Below are 20,533 nucleotides of genomic sequence, written 5' to 3'. Positions count from 1 at the left end.
TTCCAAAGGTGAAAGTGTCATTTATGTAGGGACACAAGGAGAAAGTTTAAGGGGGGTATGCAGGGGGCGGTTTTCACACAGACTGGTGGGTGCCTGGGATGTGGTGCCAGAGGAGGTGGTGGAAGGAGGCTCATTGGCAACATTTAAGAGGCATCTAGATAGGCACATGAATAGGGAGGGAATGGAGGCATACAGACTGAGTAAGGGCAGAAATTTTTTTCTAGTTTAGCTAAGGCGACATGATCAGCACAGGCTTGGAGAGCCTTTCCTGTGCTGTACTTTGTTCTCTGCACCATACAGATTTTATAAGTTGCCATGGAGAATGCACAGATGATGGTGACAGACATTTAACAGTTGTTTGAAATTTAAACCAGGGTGGTAAACCCTGATTGGTCATGGCCAGTGCTCTGAGGAAAAAGTTAGCAAATGGCTATCAGTTATTTTGCTTAGCTGAAATTGGCACAGTGTATGCACATGAACCCTGTGAATTAACACACAACTTGACAAACCAACCCACACTGATAAATTGGTTGTCAGTGTGCTAAGAATTATGCTGATTGATCAGTACTCTTATCATAGAGCATAAAGCTGTTGTTTTCCTGACATTGGTATTCTTGCAATTGTCCTGATGAATGCAAAACGAAAAGCTTCTACAGAATGTCTCCTCATCAATACTTGAGAGACAAATTGACATGGAGTGATTAAGAAACCCTGTCCTGAGACCAAATAATTCAATCTGAAAATGTATTTCTTCAGATGTGGGTGTCACTGGCAAGGCTGGTATTTATTATCCATCCATAGCTCCCTGAAAGTGGTGATGAACCTCCTTGAGATGTTGTTGTCAAGTTTGATACAACTGAGTTATTTTCTAGGCTATTTCAAAGGCTAGTTAAGAGTCAACTGATAACGTGGAACAAAGTTAGAAAGTTAATGGCCAGAAATTTTTTAAATGAGCTACTTTCAAAGCTTTTTATTACTACTTTTGAAGTGGTCACTGAAATTCTCAGAGATTTGTACTCCTGTTATTGTTTAGATTATTAGTCCAGTAACATAACCATTACGCTGCTGTCCTCATAGATTTTAAATGTGAGGGTGCTATAACCTTTTGTCTTGCTGTCTGCAGTGTGAGAGGTGAATAGCTTTTGATTGTAAATAAGTTAACTGTTTTATGTAAAGAGATGACTTTAATAAGGCGGTTATCTAAATCATTGTTTTAAGATTTGAAAATGTGCAAGTGATAACCAGCCGTGGGGCTAGCTCTAATTAAATTCTTGTTGTATAATGTATTATCTGTGGTAAATGAGTCAGATTACAGGAATACAGTGGAGAGGGGGGCCTCGGCAGGATACTCTTGGAGAGTGGGTGCAGACTTGATGGGCCTGATGACCCCTCTCTGCACTGTAGGGATTCTATGGTTCTATGACCTTCAACTATTATTGGCTCAAATCCCAAGTCATAAGTGTCAAATTTGAGTGTTGTGGCTAATCTCAGCTCTGCATTGTACTTTAAATGAATATTTAAGATCAGACATTTCATTGGACAACTTTTAAAACTAATCTCCGGCACAGAATGTCGCTCAGGAAGATAGTTTGCATCATTGTGGCCGTGACGGGTGAGGTTGATGATGGAATGGCAGATAAAAGCATGAAACCATTGTTGATAGTCATAACCCATCTGATTCACTAATGTTGTTAATTATCTTGACCATACTGTTTTTCACTCCTGGAGGGTAGTAGGGAACTAGTAGAAGGATTTGTGAGCTGATTATCAGCCCATTGAGTCACATTGAACGCTCCATCTATGGCCAACAGGTCCTGGTGTTTGACTCAAACCTGGAGCTTCTGGTCCAGTGGTAGGGGTGCTAACACTACGCCATGAGGCCTCCTCGTTCATACTTGACCTCATCCTCGCCAATATGCCTGTCGCGGATGCTTCAGTCCATGACAGATATCAGTAGGAGTGACCACTGCACAGTCCTTGTGGAGACAAAGACCTGGATGCTGTAAAGGCTATGGGCCCTGACAATATTCTGGTAGTAATACTGAAATCTTGTACTCCAGAATTTGCTGTGCCCCTACCCAAAATGTACCAGTACAGCTACAGCACTGGCATCCACCCAGCAATGTGGAAAATTGCCCAGGGAAATCACGTACATAAGAAACAGGACAAGCCAAGCCAGCCAATTGCTGTGCCATTAATCTACCCACAATCATCAGTGAAGATGGAAGAAGGTCATCGATAGTGCTATCAAGTGACACTTGAGCAATAACCAGCTCACGGATGGCCAGTTTGAGTTCCGCCAGGGTTACTCAGTCGTAGACCTCATTATAACGTGGTTTAAATATGGACAAGCTGAATTCCTAAGCTGAAGTGTGTGTGTCTGGCCTTGACATCAAGGCTGAGTTTGTCCGAATATGGCAAAAAGGTGCCGCAGCAAAACTGGATTCAATGAGGGTCAGAAATTGGTTGGAGTCATACCTGGCACAAAGGAAAGCTGGCTGTGGTAGTTGGAGTCAATCATCTCTGCTTCAGGACATCACTGCAGGAGTTCCTCAGGGTAGTGTCCTAGACCCAACTATCTTCAGCTGCTTTATCAATAATCTTCCTTCCATCATAAGGTCAGGGAGTGGGATGTTTGCTAATGGCTGCATAATGTCCAACACCATTTGTGACTTGTCAGATACTGAAGCAGGCCATGTTCAAATGCAATAAGTCCTGGACAGTATTCAATCTTGGGCTGACAAGTAGGATCATAGAATCCCTACAGTACATAAGGAGGCCATTTGGCCCATCCAGGCCCTACTCCCATAACCTCACACATTTACTCTGCTAATCCCCCTGACACTAGGGTCAATTTAGCATGGCCAATCAACCTAACCCGCACATGGAGTGTGAGGAAACCCACGCAGACATGGGCAGAAAGTGCAAATTCCATACAGACAGTGACCCAAGGCTGGAACTGAATCTCGGTCCCTGGCGCTGTGAGGCAAGTGACATTTGCGCCATACAAGTGTCAGTAATTGAACATCGAGATGATCAAACCATCACCCCTTGACATTCAATGTCGTGACCGTCGCTGATTCCCCCACTATCAACTGCTTGGTGGTTACCGTTGACCAGAAACTGAATTGAACTAACCGCCTAAATACTACGGCTACAAGAGCAGGTTAAGGGCTAGGAATCCTGAGGCAAGTAACTCACCTCTACTCCCCAAAACCTGTCCATAATGTACAAGGTGCAAGTCAGGCATGTGATATAATACTCTCTGCCCGCCTGGCTGAGTACAGCTCAAAGAACACTCGAGGAGCTGGACACCATCCAGAACTGAACAGCCTTCTTGATTGCTACTCCTTTCACAAACATTTCAATCCCTTCAACACCGACAAGTAATGGCAACAGTGTCCACCATTTGCAAGATGCTCTGCAGGAACTCGAGGTTCTTCAGGCAGAGCCTTCCATTCTAATGATCAATACCACATAGTGTTCTCAGGTATCTGCTGCCCTTGTTCTTCTATCAGCGCTCCCTTCCAAGTCACTCACTACCCTGATTTGAAAATATATTGCCTGCTCTTCCTTTGCTGTTGCTAGATCCTGGAGGTCCCTCCCTAAGAGCACCTAGATCTCAAGTGACTGCAGCAGATTGGGGAGGGGCAATAAATGCTGGCCTAGCTAGTGACCCCCATATCACATAAGTTAATTTTTAATTATGTCCCGGCAGATAGTGCTTGGCTTGGAGGGTAATTGGAAATAATGGTATTCTCCTCATTATGTCCTTGGAGGTGGAGCAAGTGGAACTGTTGGAGTCAGCTCGGCAAGACTGTTTCAAAATTTGGTTGTTAATTCTATCAGTTGAGATTAAGTACTTGGAGGCGGAGGGTGTTAATTCACATGCTACTTGAGCATGTATAAAATGACACTTGTGCAAAATTGAGTTGTTAGGAGGCATATGCATATATTAGTTCTCTCTGTTAATAAATCCATTTGAAGTAAGGACAGGCTCCTATTTCTTTCTTCAGCAACTGGCTATTAGGAATATAACATAAGGTAATATTGACCATAGCAGTATAGGTTCCCGCTCCCCCCCTCCCTGCCCTTGCTCCCCCCCTCCCTCTGTCGCCCTCGCTCCCGCTCCCCCCCTCCCCCAAATCTCTCTTGCCTGTCTAAGCCTGGAGCACAGAGGCCAATTATAGTATTGGAATTGATGATAGCAAACTCAGCGTAAAATGGCAATCTGGTCTTCGTGGCTTAGCCCTAATCTGACACAGCTCTTCAATATCTCTAGACGTCATAGGACTCTCAGTTCTTTTTCCAGTGTGTATTTTCTTTGGTTTTGATCATCTCTTCCTGTGATGACTCCTTTAAGGTGACTCATGTACTGTATTGTGCAATAGCTGTCTGTTTTTGCTTTCTTTCTACTGGCCCTGTTAAGTTATCATGGTTACGTAAATGTGTTCCGCTCCTTCATCTCACTGTCTTGTATTTCACAGGCAGCTCAGCTACTGACACCTTGTACTACAGTATTCATTTTGTAATTGACAATGATACCTTTGAAGGATTTCCCAATGTGTACAGTGCTAACTGGTCTGCAAGTCTGTCGCAGCAAGTAATGTGATATCTTAGTGGAATTGTCAAACAGTGCTGCTGTTGAGTCGAATCCCTGTATTCGCACACCTCTATTGTATAATTGTTGTCTATATACTCAGCTTGTTTTAGAAGAAGGGTTTTCGTAATTTTAGTAAATGTGAAACGAGGCTAACTTACAGAATGGTTAAAGTGCAGAGGAGGGCCAATCCCATCTAAGGTGGCCAAGTGGTTAACACTGCTGCCTCACAGTGCCAGGACTTGGGTTCGATTCCTGGCTTGGGTCACTGTCTGTGTGGAGTTTGCCTGTTCTCCCCATGTTAGTGTGGGTTTCCTCCGAGTGCTCCAGTTTCCTCCCACGGTCCAAAGATGTGTGGGTTAGGTGAATTGGCCATGCTAAATTGCCCCTTTGTATCAGGGGAACTAGCTAGGGTAAATGCATGGGGTTATGGGGTCGGGGTTGTGGTCGGTGCAGACTCAGTGGGCTGAATGGCCTCCTTCTGCACTATAGAATTCTATCCAGTTTGTGCTGCTCTCCGAATGAGCAGTTCACCTAATGCCCTACTTTCCCTGAAACCATGCATATTCACTTGTTTCAGGTAATTCCTTTTTGAATGCCTCCATTGATCCTACTGGTGCCTTGATCAGTTGTCTAGATTATTAGAAATGTATTTTGGTTGACAATCCCAAGCCTCTGCCTGGATGACAACGTTCTTACTCCTTGACTATCGATTTGATTAAAATTGAGTAATCCAGGTGAAAGCCCAAATTTCCTTGTATGGGACAGCAGCATGTTTACAAAGAAGTCAAATTAAATCAAGAAGTGGTTTGATTACACCATAGAAAGAGAAATAATATCTGTAGTTTGAATAAAGTCAGTGTGATGAGACATGACAATGAAAGTGGAAGCTTGTTTTCCCTGTTACTAACTTAGATTTACTCTTGCAAAATTTCTCAACCTGTCACCCTCTCCTGAGATTCTGATTTGTACAGGTTTCATGGATACCAGGTGTTGTTTGGCATCTTGAGCAAATAAATTTCACATTTGAACATAGCTGTCTATCACCAATCATTGTCTGTCAATTGATGGTTTTTATCTGATGTCACTTCTGTGAAATTCTTTGAGACTTTTTCTTGAGATTAAATGTTAAAAATAGTTTTGTGTTGCATTGGATGACCTCAACAAAATTAACACACATGTCATAGTTGACCTTCTTTAACTTTGGGGAGAAAACTTGACTCAAGGTTTCGCACTAACTCTCAATGGCCTCTACTGCAAAATGTGAATGTTTGATCATTGGTTAATGATAGGATTGGGGGTAGTTATGATGTGCTCCACAATCCATGGCTGCTGTGTGTCGAACGCTCACTTGGTAAAGATGTAGAGTTGTGATTGTGGAATTCATATCCGATCAGGGAGATTGGCAACAAAAATATGAAGTTCATTGATACATGATGATGTATTTGTATATTTTTTTCCACTGCTCTCTTGAGTATGCAACACTTTTGACTTGTATTACAAGTCATTCCAAAGCTTTAATGTGTGTTCCATTTTATGAATTAATCTTGTCTATCAGACATGATGGATCAGTTTAAACGTGTAGTTCATGCAAGCCAGGGCTCGTCATGACTTCCTGACTCTCTGCTCCGTCTCTGATACCGTACCATATTGTTGCTGAGTGAGCGTGGCTCCAACAGCTCGATTACCATCCGAATTACAAAATGACAATTGCAGGAAGAATTTCTTATCACAGCCTTTTTTTTGTTGACTGCAAGTGTCTGTTTGGTTTGAGTAAATGGCTGTTCGAATGGAATGTTATCACCGAATATTAATTGAGTATTTTCATACCTTCAGTTAGACCAGATAGTAGCACAGATGGTCAGAACTTGTCTGTTGCTGCTTTCCCCAGTCGAGTATTTCGGTTTCATTTATAGATTTTTAGAGCATTTTCAGAGGAGGTTGTTTATAACTGACATTTCTGTTAGGGTTTCAATTTTTACAAAAATAGCTAAGGTATAAATTACTATTGAAACATATAGTTTTAAGGAGTTACCAAATACATGGTGTCTCAGTGGCCTAACTTGTGAGGGCATGATGTTGAAGCAAATATTTTTATTTCTAATCCCAATTGTGTTAGATGAAGAGTTTACACTCATCTTAGTGACTAGGGTCGTATTGGTGTCTTGAACTTTGGGCAGGGAGCCCCCCCTGCCCCAACACCATTCCTTATTGTAGTACACTAGTAGTAAGGGATGTTATTACACCTGAACCTGTTCCTGTTCCCTTTATTCCTACACATGCACTTTCCAACAGGAACCTCTGGACGATGATCAGGTGGGGAGTTCCAAACTGATTAGAGAAGTGTAGAATGATTCCGCACAGAAGCAGGCCATTCAGCCACAACTACATACTTTTCCTGGTCTTCTGACAGAGCTATCCAGTTGATCCCACTCTCCTTTTCCCACTTGGCCTATAAAATGTTCCCCTTTCACTATATATTCAGTTTCCTTTAAAAAGTTACTATTGAATCTGCTTTACATCCCTTTCAAACAGTCTATTTCAGGTCATCATGACTGACAGCAGAAAATAAATTCTCCTTGTTACCCTTTGTTATATCATCCCTTGGGGTAGATAAAGGGTGACCAGTGGATGTAGTGTACTAGGGTTTCAAATCGGCATTTCATAAAATGCCATAGATAAAATACAAAAGATAGGGTTCGTGGAGGTGGAGTGGGTGGGTGGGTGGAGCTCATAACATGCAAGGAAGATTGGTTAATGAACAGGTTGGGGCATCATCAGACTGGCAGGCTATAATTAGTGGAGTGCCACAAGGATTGGTATAGGAGCCTCATTACAGTTCGCAATAATGATGTAAACAAAGAAACCGTGAGTTGTATCCAAGATTATATATAATACAAAGCTAAGTGGGAATAGAAACTGCAACGTGGACATGGCTGTAAAGAGAGAGACAGAGTAATTCAGTGAGATGGAGTATAATGTGGGAAAGTGAGAGATTATTCAATTTGGTAAATAAGCAGAATATTTTTGAAGTTTTGAACGTTAGATTTTCAAACAATCTTCCATTTAACTGAGCTCTGCAGGGAGCACAATCACTAAAAACTTCAGAAACTGGAACAAACCCAAAACAAAATTCACCAACAGCCATAATTTCTTTGAGGAATGTAGTGACGAATGTAATTCTTCAGAGCTTAGCACTTTAAGTGAGCACTGATCAAATCTCACTGCAAAGCTTATTTTTCAACAAGCAAGTATGATACTCAAGTTGTATCAAATGCCAAATTCAGACCCTTAATGCAAACATTTCTCTCATCAAAGATTTGCCAAGGAAATTATAACTCAACAGACTTAAGGAATAAAAAGCAGGTTTTTTCAAGAAAGCATTCCACACCAGTCTGCACAAACAAATCGCAAAGTTTAATAAGTTGGTTCAACATCATTTAGCCAAACAATAAGCTATGAGGAATTGTTTGGTAGTACAGAACTTGTGCATTGCTGCAGGAAAAAGAGAAATGTCAAAGCTTTTTGCCTTGTACTTATCAGGACACTTTGTAAGAATACCAACATAATGGAAAAGCAATATATTATATAAGACAAGAGTGCTGATTTGTTGGCAAGTGGATAAAGGTAGTGGCCTTGGAGAATGCACCAGTTGTTGGTGGCTGACAATTAATTGCCAAGCATTGTTTGAAATTTAAATCATGTAGCTTGATCCTGATTGGCCACAGCTTTGCTCTGAGTAATGAGCCATTGAATGGCTGTCACTTATTTTGTTTAGCTGAAACAGGTGGAATGAGTGTACATGTTCTTTCTGTTTTCAAAGAACAGGGCTGTGTGTATTAATATATTTGACTTACAGGCTTGCAAATGCACCACATTGCAAGCCCGACTATACATCCCAAAGACTGACAAGAGTGTATCAAACATAATATCCCAGCTGCTGGTTGCAAAAGCAAGTTACCCAATACCCAACCAGCCTGTGCTTGCAAAACTCAAAACAGTGTCCAACCTTAGCTGTAATTCCATGATTCAACATTTACTAAATAATCTTCAGTGTGCCTTAAAAAATTGTGCCGATAACCAATTTAAAATTGTTTTCCACTTATATTGGTATTTTTGTGAAGTGTCCTGATGAGTGCAAGATGAAAAGCTTCAACATGTCTTTGTTAACGATGTTTGGAAGAAGACTTCTCCTTTGACAGAACTGCAACGTCATTGGATCACATTTACAATCTTCTACTGATGTGTCTTAATTCTTATCAAGGCGCAGTTACTATTTCAAACAAATTAATAGTGCTATTGTGGGATTTCCATTGTCACCAATCATTGTTAGTATCTTCATGGAATAGTTCAAACTTGCAGCACTTTGATCAGCTAGTCTTAAAGCTGCGCTCTGGCTTTGCTGTGTCAATGACGCTTTTGTCATTTGGGGCAACATGATATGAGAGAACTTCATAGTTTCTTACAGCATCTTAACAATCAACATTTGAATATTAATTTAGCCATGGAGATGGAACAAAACTTTACATACCATTTCTTGATGTTCTCATTAAGCCTGATAGTGGCACACCATTATATGAAGTCTGTTGTAAGCCCGCTCATACTGACAAGTACCTGAACTACCAATCTTTCTGTCATCCTTCTAATTGGTTTCCTACACCCTCATTAGAAGAGCCTACTCCAGTGACAAAAAAACCTACGAGAGTGTCGCCATATTAAGTTTGCTTTTCAACTCAGTGAATTCTCTTCACAACAGAGCAACACATGCCCAATAGTTGCTTTCTCTATGACTACATCCACTCAGACAAGTGTTTATCTTCTGCACATCAGTTCCACCTCACAGAACACAACTTATACTCAAGTCAGCGATATAAAAGTTTGACACGTCATCTAAAATGCCATCTTACAATAGACCAGAAATTTGCAGCGTACCGTGGACTTGCCTACATTGTGGAAACAGGTAGCAGCATATATGCTAAACCCAAGAAACATCAAACCTACTTCAAACTGAATGAGACAAGTCAACTACTGTCAAACTAAGCTCCAAACTTATCTCTCACATATTGGCGTACAAGACTAGTCATGGATTTATGACGATCTGCCAACAATGTACCATGCAAGATAGTGACCATTCTCATCAGTGACATCTGGCTACCCTTAAGAAACACACTATTATCCATTCCACACAGTAAGCAGCAAGAATATTAATGTGTACTGACCACTCGGCAACAAGAATGTTAAATATACTGACTTAATACAAATGCAATAGCCTGACCAATCGGTAGTAACATCCTGCCCATATTTCCATGTTCCACTACATACAACTGTCTCTTTCACTTGAATTTTGACCAAGCGGAGGAATTTCCACATCAGGATGGTAAATAAATTGGAGGAGAACTTTGTGGTCTTCCCATGTGTCTACTGTTCTTGTCCTTGTTGGTACAGATCATGGGTTTGGAAGGTGGTGAGTTCCTGCAATGTGACTTGTCATGCATACGATTGCCACTGTTTGTCGGTGGTGGAGGGTGTGAATGTTTGTGCATGGGGTGTCAATCAAGCGGGCTGCTTTGTCCAGGGTGGCCTTGACCTTCTTGAGAGTTGTTGGAGCTGAACTCATCCAAGCAAGTAGCGAGTATTCCACCACACCCCTGATTTGTGCCTGGTAGATGGTGGACAGATTTCAGGAAATCAGGAGATGATTTACTCAATGCAGGATTCCCAGCCTCTGACCTGCTCTTGTACCTAGTTCAATTGCTGGTCAATGATAATCCCAAAGTTGTTAGTGGAGAATTCAGCTACAGTAGTGCCATTGACATGAGGTGTTGGCTTGAACCTCTCTGGTTGATGAAGGCCATTGCCTGGCACTTGTGTGACATGAATGTTACTTGTTACTTGTTGCCAGCCCAAGCCTGGAGATTGTCTAGTTATTGTTGCATTTGGACATTGACTGATCCAATATTTGAGTTACTGCACAGGGGCCTGGCAACATCTGTGGAGAGAAACTGAGTTAAGGTTTCAGGTCTAAATGACCCTTATACACAATCTGAAGAAAGGTAGAAAATGTACCGAATTATAGAGTTAGAAAGGGGGGGCAGAGGAAGAGGGGCAGAATTGAAGAACAGGGCTAGGGTGATCCCAGGGTGATTTTTACACATATCTAATGGACATGAGACTAAAGGGATTATTAATGGTACCATTAAGAGATAGAGTGCTAATAAGGAAAGAAAGGTGAGATAGCTAATGTGTTAATGGGAGCAACTGAACAGTAAGGGACAGGTGGCTATATGGGGAAAGGGTGGGATTTTGATGGACAGGCAATGGAGCTGAAAAGCAGGCAGCAATTTACAAAATAGAATATAGAACATTACAGCGCAGTACAGGTCCCTCCGTGCTCGATGTTGCGCCGACCTTTGAAACCAATCTAAAGCCCATCTAACCTACACTATTCCAATATCGCCCATATATTTATCCAATGACCTTAAAGTTGGCGAGTCCACTACTGTTTCAGGCAGGGCATTCCATGCCCTCTTTACTCTGAGTAAAGAACCCAACTCTGACATCTGTGCTTTATCTGTCACTCCTCAATTTAAAGCTATGTCCCCTCGTACTAGCCATCTCCATCCGAGGAAAAAGACTCTCACTGTCCATCCTCTCTAATCTACTGATCATCATGTATGCCTCTATTAAGTCACCTCTTAACCACCTTCTCTCTAATGAAAAGAGCCTCAAGTCCCTCAGCCTTTCCTCATAAGACCTTCCCATCATACCAGGCAACATCCTGGTAAATCTCCTCTGCACCTTTCCAATGCTTCCACGTCCTTCCTATAATGCGGCGACCAGGACTATACACAATACTCCAAGTGCGGCCACACCAGAGTTTTGTACAGCTGCAACATGACCTCATGGCTCCAAAACTCAATCCCTCTACCAATAAAAGCTAACATGCCGTATGCCTTCTCAACAACCCTATCAACCTGGATGCCAACTTTCAGGGATCTATGCAATTGGACACTGAGATCTCTCTGCTCATCCACACTACCAAGTAACTTACCATTAGCCCAGTACTCTGTATTCCCGTTACTCCTTCAAAGTGAATCACTTCACACTTTTCTGCATTAAACTCCATTTGCCACCTCTCAGCCCAGCTCTGCAGCTTAGCTATGTCCTTTTGTAACCCGCAATATCCTTCCGCACTGTCTACAATTCCACCGACTTTTGTGTCATCTGCAAATTTACTAACCCATCCTTTTATGCCCTCATCCAGGTCATTTATAAAAATGACAAACAGCGGTGGCCCCAAAACATCCTTGCGGTACACCACTCGTAACTGAACTCCAGGATGAACATTTCCCATCAACCACCACCCTCTGTCTTCTTACAGCTAGCCAATTTCTGATCCAAACTGCTAAATCACTCTCAATCCCATGCCTTTGTATCTTCTGCAAAAGCTTACCACGGGGAACCTTATCAGCCGCTTTACTGAAATCCATGTACACCACATCAACTGCTTTACCCTCATCCACCTCTTTGGTCACCTTCCCAAAGAACTCTAAGTTGTGAGGCACGACCTACCCTTCACAAAACCGCGTTGACTATCCCTAATCAAATTATTCCTTTCTAGATGATTATAAATCCTATCTCATAATCATAAAATGGGGCTGAGGTGGTGGTTTAAGATGGAGGGGGATTGCTTTGACTTGTGATGTGCTAAAATGGGGAAGGTTCATTCAGGGAGGCATTGAACACATCAAGCAACTTTCTCAGCAATATGAGGAGCCCAAATCAAGGCATCAGAGAGCACACAGATCTCCAAGCAACTCATCTACTGGATTCTTCTAGCACCATCTGCACTGCATGTGATTATCTGCAGATTGTGCATTGGATTATCAGCCATTTCAGAACCCATTGAACCACAGTGGGAGCAAGTCATCCTTAATCCAGAGGGACTGACCAAGGAGAAAAGAGGATAGATTTAAATTATGGGAATAGATTACTTGGACTAGGGTTGTATTCCCTTGAGAGTGGAAGATTAAACAGTGATCTAATCAAGGTGTTTAAGACAATTAAAGCAATTGTTATGCACAATAAGGAAAACTATTTCCTCTGGTGGGAGAGACTAAACATAAGGGGCCATAACTATAAATTAGAACCAGGCCATTTCAAGGATGATGTCAGGAAGCACTCCTTCACAAAAAGGAAATCTGGAAAACTCCCCCCTAAAAGGTGGTTGATCCTGGGAGTTGATTGGACATTTTAAAACTGAGCTTGATCGATTTTTCTTGGATAAGGATAAGGTATTCAGAGCCATGGAACCAAGGCTGATTAATGGAGTTCAGCTATTGAGTAGCATAACAGGCTTGGGGGGCAGCCTACTCTTACATTCAGGCACGCTTTTCCAGAAACGCAAAGGCTGAGATGTGAAATGAGAAGTTTTTTTAAATTATAAAATTGGCTCAATAATGTAAATGAGGAGAACTTGAGATAGTTTTAACAGGCAGATTAGGCTCTGGTGCATGCTTAGAAGCAGTGAACAATGAAACACAACTACAACTTGGCTCCAGTACTTGACCTCATGCATGCAAGTTGCCCACTAGAGCCAAAATGATCATTGGTGTAGAAGAATGGACAATGGGAGCATTATTTAACCTCAGGCAACTGAGGAAAATAGTAAACTTTAAATGAACTAAATCCTTTGGAATCAAAGCCTCCAACACTAGTTTCTCTGGACTCAGGAAATCATCAGGTGCAGTCCCAAGTCCATGGGTAAAGTGCCTGTCCTCCAATTTTGACTTAAATGGTCCTAATTGGATGCTGTGTTTGAAGCCTCAATTTGATAGCACTCTTTCCATGGTAGACATCCTTGCAGTTGGCAGCATAATGGTGAGCACTGTTGTCTCACAGTACCAGGGACCCGGGTTTAATTTCAGCCTTGGGTGCATGTGTGGAGTTTGCACGTTCTCCCTGTGTCTGCGTGGGTTTCCTCTGGTGCTCCCGTTTTCTCCCACAGTCCAAAGATGTCCAGGTTAGGTGGATTGGCCATGCAAAATTGCCCCTTAGTTTCCAAAGAGGTGTAGTTTACTTGGATTAGCCATGGCAAATGCATGGGGTTACGAGTAGATGGGGAAATGGGTTGGGTAAGATGCTCTTTCAGAGATTAGGTGCAGACTCAATGAGCCGAATGGCCTCCTTCACTGTAGGGATTTTATGGTTTCTGTAGTTCCCTCTGCCACCAATCCTCTAGCTATTAAGATGGACTTCCTTAAAATGTCTGTAATTATGAAGAATGCATGTGCGTTAATATCTCAAAGTTCCTGATGTACCCTTAATCATCTTCTTGCTAATTGGTCCAACTGATTTGATTTGATTTATTATTGCCATATGTATTAGGATACAATGAAAAGTATTGTTTTTTGCGCGCTATACAGACAGAGCAGACCGTTCATAGCGTGCGTACGGCAGAAGGAAAAGAGAGGATGCAGAATGTAGTCCTAAAGTCATAGAAATAGGCCGTTCGGCCCAACTTGTCCATGCTACTTTTTTTAAACCCTTAAGCTAGTCCCAATTTCCTGCATTTGGCCCATATCCCTCTATACCCATCTTACTCATGTAACTGTCTAAATGCTTTTTAAAAGACAAAATTGTACCTCTCTCTACTACCACCACCTCAGGTTCCAGATCCTCACTGCCCTCTGAAAAAATTACCCCTCTGGGTATCTCACAAACGTGTTTGTTACCAAATAAACCTGTTGGGCTTTAATCTGGTGTTGTGAGACTTCTTACAGCCTTCTACGCTTCAGAGAAAAAAGTCCCAGTCTATCCAGCCTTTCCTTATAACTCAAACTACCAAGTCCCATTAACATCTTAGTAAATCTTTTCTGCACTCTTTAATAATATTTAATAATATCCTTTCTATAATAGTAGTATTACAGTCATAGCTAGGGTGTAGAGAAAGATCAGCTTAATCTATGGAAGGTCCATTCAAAATCTGACAGCAGCAGGGATAAAGCAGTACTTGAGTCCTGTTTCTCCTAAAAGCCATACAGTGTATTCAGCAAGGTTGACTGTGATAGATACATCACATTATATGTGGGCTAGGTTCGCTGACAGCAGTAGAGGGAGATGAAGTAGATAGAGAATTAAGGAATGGTGTGGCTGAAACTTAAATGGGCGTGAGGAGTAATATGATAATTTATGTTTGGCAAGGGAGGTCTACATCACATAATGTAGGTAATTTTGCAAATGTACCACTTTCCCGACTTTAAGAATTAAGAAGCTCCCAGCATCACATCTGTGGCTGGGTACAACGCTCTTCCTCAGCCTCCTCTAATCAGCCCTGCTTGTAACAGCTGCAGGTTTCTTCCTGCCATTGCTAAGGAAAGGTCCTCACTGTACCCACCATTGGTAAACCTGGATGTTGACATTGTTCTTTTTAAATGCATCCTATGCATTTTCTGGCTCTTCCAAATTCCATTTCTGCATTGGCCCTTTATATGATGGACCATGTCATGTGGGTATACATCACGCTCGCTGCATAACTTGGAGTCTTTAATCCCAGAAATCTCAATTTATTGCTGTAATTAATTTGAAATTGCAGAGTACAACCTGCTGATTATTACTTCCAGGTTTCATGAATGCATATTCCTAACCCCAACCTCTGACCCTGATTCTGATTGTTGGGGGAGACTAAAAAGAGGGATTTAAATTCAGCATAGGTCCATTGGGAAAGCTATAAAGGCACATGAAGAAAGGAATGGGGTGAGATGAATAAATGGAGAGAATGCTCTTCGGGAGCATTGACCTGTTGAATAGAATGGCCTGTTCCTATACTGTAAAATTCAGTGTAATGTTCCTATTTTAAACATTGCGTTAAACTCCCACCCTGGCTAATCCAAGATATTGTTGCCAATTGTGGAATCTGTACGCCAATATAGCTGGATCAGAGCACCGATTGAACTGGAACCATTAGTGTTTCAGAGCTCAATGACTAAGGTATCAGGGGAGCCTCAAATTTACCAGTTAACCTCATTGCCATTACATCATTTGTAGTAGCCAGTTATTGATCATGGAGAGCTAAGTTGCAGCAGCTTCCATTTAGGTGTTTTGGAGAATGCAGCTGCATTCAAACAGTGTTGGAATGGCAACTTGCACAACATTGTTGTCCCATTGTGGAGCAGGCCCTAAGGGCTGAATGGACTTTTCCTAATTCATATGTTCACTCCTACCCATGAGGCATTTTCCCTCAGGGCAATCTTTCCATGCTTCCATAGTTGGTTTTTATTGCAAACATTCCCCCTACCCTGTTCCATCTCAGAAAAGAGGTGTGGATCTGTTCCCAGTCAGGAGTGTTCAAGCAAGAACCTTCCAGTAGCTTTAATAGAGTTGATCTGGAGAAACCATTTCCAGTGGCTGGAAAGCCAGTAACCAGAAATGCCAGATTTAAGGTAATTAACAAAATGATCAGGGGAGATGGGAAATATTTTTACGCAATGAGTTGTGAATTGGAAGGTGCTACCTGAAAGGGTGGTAGAAGCTTTTTCGATAGGAACTTTCAAAAGAGAATTGGATAAATACTTGAAAAAAGAAAAGTAGCAGTGAATGTGAAATGAGCAGGGGAGTGGGACTATTTGGTTAGCTCTTTTGGCCCTATATGCCAGTTGTTTGGCCTTTTTCTGTGCTGTAGGATTCTACATATGCTGTCCAACCAGATAATCTGTGTGCCAGTGTTATCGGCTAGCTGATTCTGTTTTTGATGGTTAGTGATCAGGAACGGGAGCCCCTGCTGATTCATCTGTCATGATGGTGCAGCTTCATTGAAGACAACCAAAACATCTCAATTGCTTCCTAGCTTAGTATAGGCTAAAAATTAAACAGGCGTCTTCTGGTATGGTAGGTACTTAGTGCTGTTACACACTGTTAGTGTCCTGTTTAGAAGTTGATGCCTCCCATCATGTGTTGTAAGTTATTGTGTATTTCGTATGGAAAAGTTTAACTGTGCTTCCATTCTCTTTTAGAGCAAACTGTCCTGCCAGCCTGGGATTCGCTTTGAAGGAAACCAAGGGGTAAGTCTTTGGAATCTTGCAATTTGTATTTTTGTTTGGATCTTTGGAGCAATTTCTTTTTGCACAATTCTTTTGTTGCAGTACCCACAAGGCCAGTATATCCTTCCTGAGGTGCAGTGCTCAGAATTGAAGATACCTCATTGCTCCATACAACAGAAACATCACTTCCCCCACTTTGTATTACAGCTGCTTTGCGATAAAGGCTAATATGACATTAGCATTTTGAATTATTTTTGTGCTGGAATCTTCTGGCAGGAGTTGCTGCTTACTAGTTAGAAGCAGAAGCTTTTGGCAGGTTTACATTTCCTGAGTGAGGGTCAGTTTGCTGCTCAGCACCCTATGCCACCCTGGCTGAAATCAGTTAACAGTGAATGTGACCCTGATCCATAAAGTTGATGGTCAGCTTAGTACAGCGTGCTTGCTTACGATGAAATACTAAGGGATTACTGCATCGTTGCAGCTTCTGTACTCTGTTGGTTCAGGTGATTGCTGCAGATTCCTTGCCATAATTTGAAGAGCAGAATAAAATTCTCGTATTGTCTGGCCAATGTTGCTCATTGCCGTGCCGTTTGAGGGAACTTCCTGTTTGCCAAATACCTGTGTTTGACCCAAAGAAATTAATTATAGATGAGGTACTTGGTGGTATTTAAGCAATGTGATAAGGCACTGAATAAATGCATGTCTGTCTGTCTTAAGGTGCTAGCTGTGGCTCCTTACTAACATTCTTACCTTTTGACTGAATGCCCTTTAGGGAAGGAAATCTGCTGTTCTTACTTGGTCTCCCCCACATGACTCCAAAGCAATATGATTAACTCTAATGGCTTTCAGAAATAGCCTTTCAAACTACTCAATCTAAGGGCATTTAGAAATGCACCGCTGGCCTTGCCAGCAACAAGCATATCCTGTAAAATAATTGATTAAGAGAAACCTAGGCTGTCGCTTCAAGAAAAGGGTTAATAAAATGGGTTAATATAAAGCACTATACTAATAGTCTATGGGATATAATGCAATATGGAGGGAACAGTGCTATGTAAGAGATGCCATTTTTTTTCAGATAAGACATTAAACCAGGGCCACACAAGCCCTTTGAGGTTGACATAAAACATCATGTAGCATTATTTGAAGAGTAGAGTTTTTCCAATATCCTGGAATCAATACTTATTCCCCAACCAACATTGCTTAAAAAAGGGTGATTTGAATGTTGATGAAACAAGCATTTTTACCACAGATCAACAACTACCATGAATATTGTTTTTATGTCTTTCCCTTAACTTGATACAAAATGAGCTCAGTGGCAGGAGGCAAAGGGTTTCAAGTTTCTGTGACTGGAAGGCTGGTTCCATTGGGGTTCTGCATGGTTCAAGACTAGGTCCCCTGCATTTTATGGTATATATTATTGATTTGGATGTAAATGTAGTCAGGTTGATCATGAAGTTTGAAAATGGCACAAAAATTGGCTGTGGTGTAGACAGATAACAAAGAGGCTTGCTATAGACAGCAGGAAGATCTCAGGAGGGCAGAAAATAGGCAAATGGAATTCAACCCAGGGAAGTGTGAGGTGATGCTTTTGGGGAGGTTGGACAAGGCAAAGAATTATACAATAAATAGGATAAGTAGATGAAGTGAGAGATGCTGGGAGTTAATGTCCACAGATTCCTAAAGATAGAAGGACAGGTTAAAAAGGCATTTTCAATCCTTTCATTTATTTGCCAAGGTTGTGCTGGAACTATATAGAACATTAGTTAAGCTTCAACTTGAGTGCTATTCTGGTCAGCTCATTACAGAAAGGACATAATTGCATTAGCGAGGGTACAGAGGAGATTTAGAAGAATGTTGCCAGGACTGGAAAATGAGGAAAGATTGGACAGACTGGGGTTGTTCTCCTTGGAACAGAGGAGGCTGGGAGGAAATTTGTGGCCTGGAGAGGCTGGACCTAATTATTTTAACAGCGAGGTTAATGATTAGGGAGCAGGGATTTAAAGTGATTGGTAGATATATGAGAAGGCAGATCAGTTTTTCCATCCCTCCTGAGGGTTGTAGCGGTCTGGAACTCTGCCTGACAGGGTAATAGAGCAGAAACCCATTTAAAAGTTGTCTTACTATGCACTTTAAGTTCCATAACTTCCAAGGTTACGGACCAAATGTTAGAAAATGGGATTAAGCTTGGAGGCTTGTCTTTCTGCCAGCGCAGATGTGATGGGCCAAATGGCTTCTTTTGGTGCCATAAACATTCTATGATCCTAACCTAGCAATGCTGTAAAAATTCATAGGCTCCTGTCTGAGCTCGACTATCTCAGTACAGACCATCGTTGGAACATGTATTCATCCTGATGGTATGCAGAAGCTGCATCTGTAAGCCATCAACAAATCCCTTCCCATGGGGAATCACGATGTGGAGTTGCTGGTGTTGGAGTGGGGCAAACACAGTAAGAAGACTCACAACACCAGGTTAAAGTCCAGCAGGTTTATTTGATAGTAAATGTCACAAGCTTTCGGAAGGCTGTTCCTTCGTCAGGCCTACCTGACTTCTTACCATGGGGAATCACCCCAGAGAGAGAGTCTCCAATGTCTCCTTAAAAATTTGCCAAACTTGTGATGTTGTACTTCACATTAAACAATTATGGGTTGACAGTTGATATTCCAAAACATTTTCATAGTTAAAAACACTCCCAGCAGTAAGATCAAATTGGTAAGAAATCCATTCTTGCTTTTTCCAGCCAACCTTATCCTTCCCATCCTCCAATTACACCTACCAAATTAGAAATGCTGATTTAAATTGTCAGATTTGCTCCTTATGTAATGACTTTCCCAACTGTGCATGTGTTTATACATGTTTTTTTCAGCAAGTTACTTATCAACCATCTGGTTTTTCTCTTTTCCTCCCCACTCCTCCCTTTTCCCTCCATCACTGTGCCAGGTTTGACAATGTGCTTGACAATGTTTCCCGTTACTAGCTCTTGCTAGCCTCTGGTAATTTAAAATGTGTACTCACAACTGTGACTAAGAATTGGGAAAGGTGAATTTGGAATCAATTGCAATTGTGTGGTGATGGAGCAGTTCTGAGTCAGATTGATTGCCACAGCACCATGGAGATATGTGCGTAATAAGTACATGCCAGTGGCCCTGCACTGATTGAAACAGATGGACTGGCCAGGGTTTCTGTTCTTTTATTAAAATCCTATCAGGCTTTTTTATAGAAATCTGAAACTTGAACATAATGCTATTCATAGATTGAAACAAGTGCCTTTTCTGGTCTTCATAACAGTATAGCTCTCAGTTTTGATGTATGAGTCAGCAGCATTAACCCTTTTTACTACTGAAAGATTTTGTAAATTCTACACTTGACAGTGCAGATGTGATTCACTGTGCAGTCATTCACAGCTTGTCTTTTTTCTTTCAAGTTAATTGTTAAATTGATAGACAGCCAAATTGCATAACTATATGGAATGTAGCATTTTATGCAACATTACTTGACCATGGCTCATTCACTTCCTAACTCCCTTTGCCCACTTTCATCACCAATCCCTGAATATCACAGCACGGTGGCACAGTGGTTAGTACTGCTGTGTCACTGCGCCAGGAACCTTATGTGATTCCCAGTTTGGGTGGCTGTGTAGAGTTTGCACGTTCTCCCCGTGTTTGCGTGGGTTTCCTCTGGGTGCTCTGGTTTCCTCCCACAATCCGAAAGACGTGCTGGTCAGGTGCATTGGGCCATGTTAAATTCTCCCTCAGTACCTGAACAGGTGCTGGGAATGTGGCGGCTAGGGGATTTTCACAGCAACTTCTTTGCATTGTTAATGTAAGCCTACGTGTGACACTAATAAATAAACTTTAAACTTTAACTTTAAAATTTTTAGCTACACAGATCAGAGTG

General features: G+C 41.7%; 1 protein-coding gene across 1 annotated transcript in view; it reads left to right on the top strand.

Annotated features, from left to right (window-relative positions):
- The window catches only part of ell (elongation factor RNA polymerase II), a 149,194-nt gene that overhangs the window by 36,409 nt on the left and 92,252 nt on the right, over nt 1-20,533 (top strand). Inside the window, exon 2 of the mRNA XM_080212665.1 lies at nt 16,612-16,659. Coding sequence (XP_080068791.1) covers nt 16,612-16,659 — 48 coding nt within the window. The remainder of the gene's footprint in view (nt 1-16,611; nt 16,660-20,533) is intronic.

The sequence above is a fragment of the Carcharhinus amblyrhynchos genome, chromosome 26 (assembly GCF_965287045.1).
Source record: "Carcharhinus amblyrhynchos chromosome 26, sCarAmb.v2.hapA, whole genome shotgun sequence".
NCBI lineage: Eukaryota > Metazoa > Chordata > Chondrichthyes > Carcharhiniformes > Carcharhinidae > Carcharhinus > Carcharhinus amblyrhynchos.
The sequence above is the reverse complement of the archived record's forward strand: the minus strand, read 5'-3'. Positions and strand labels throughout refer to the sequence as shown.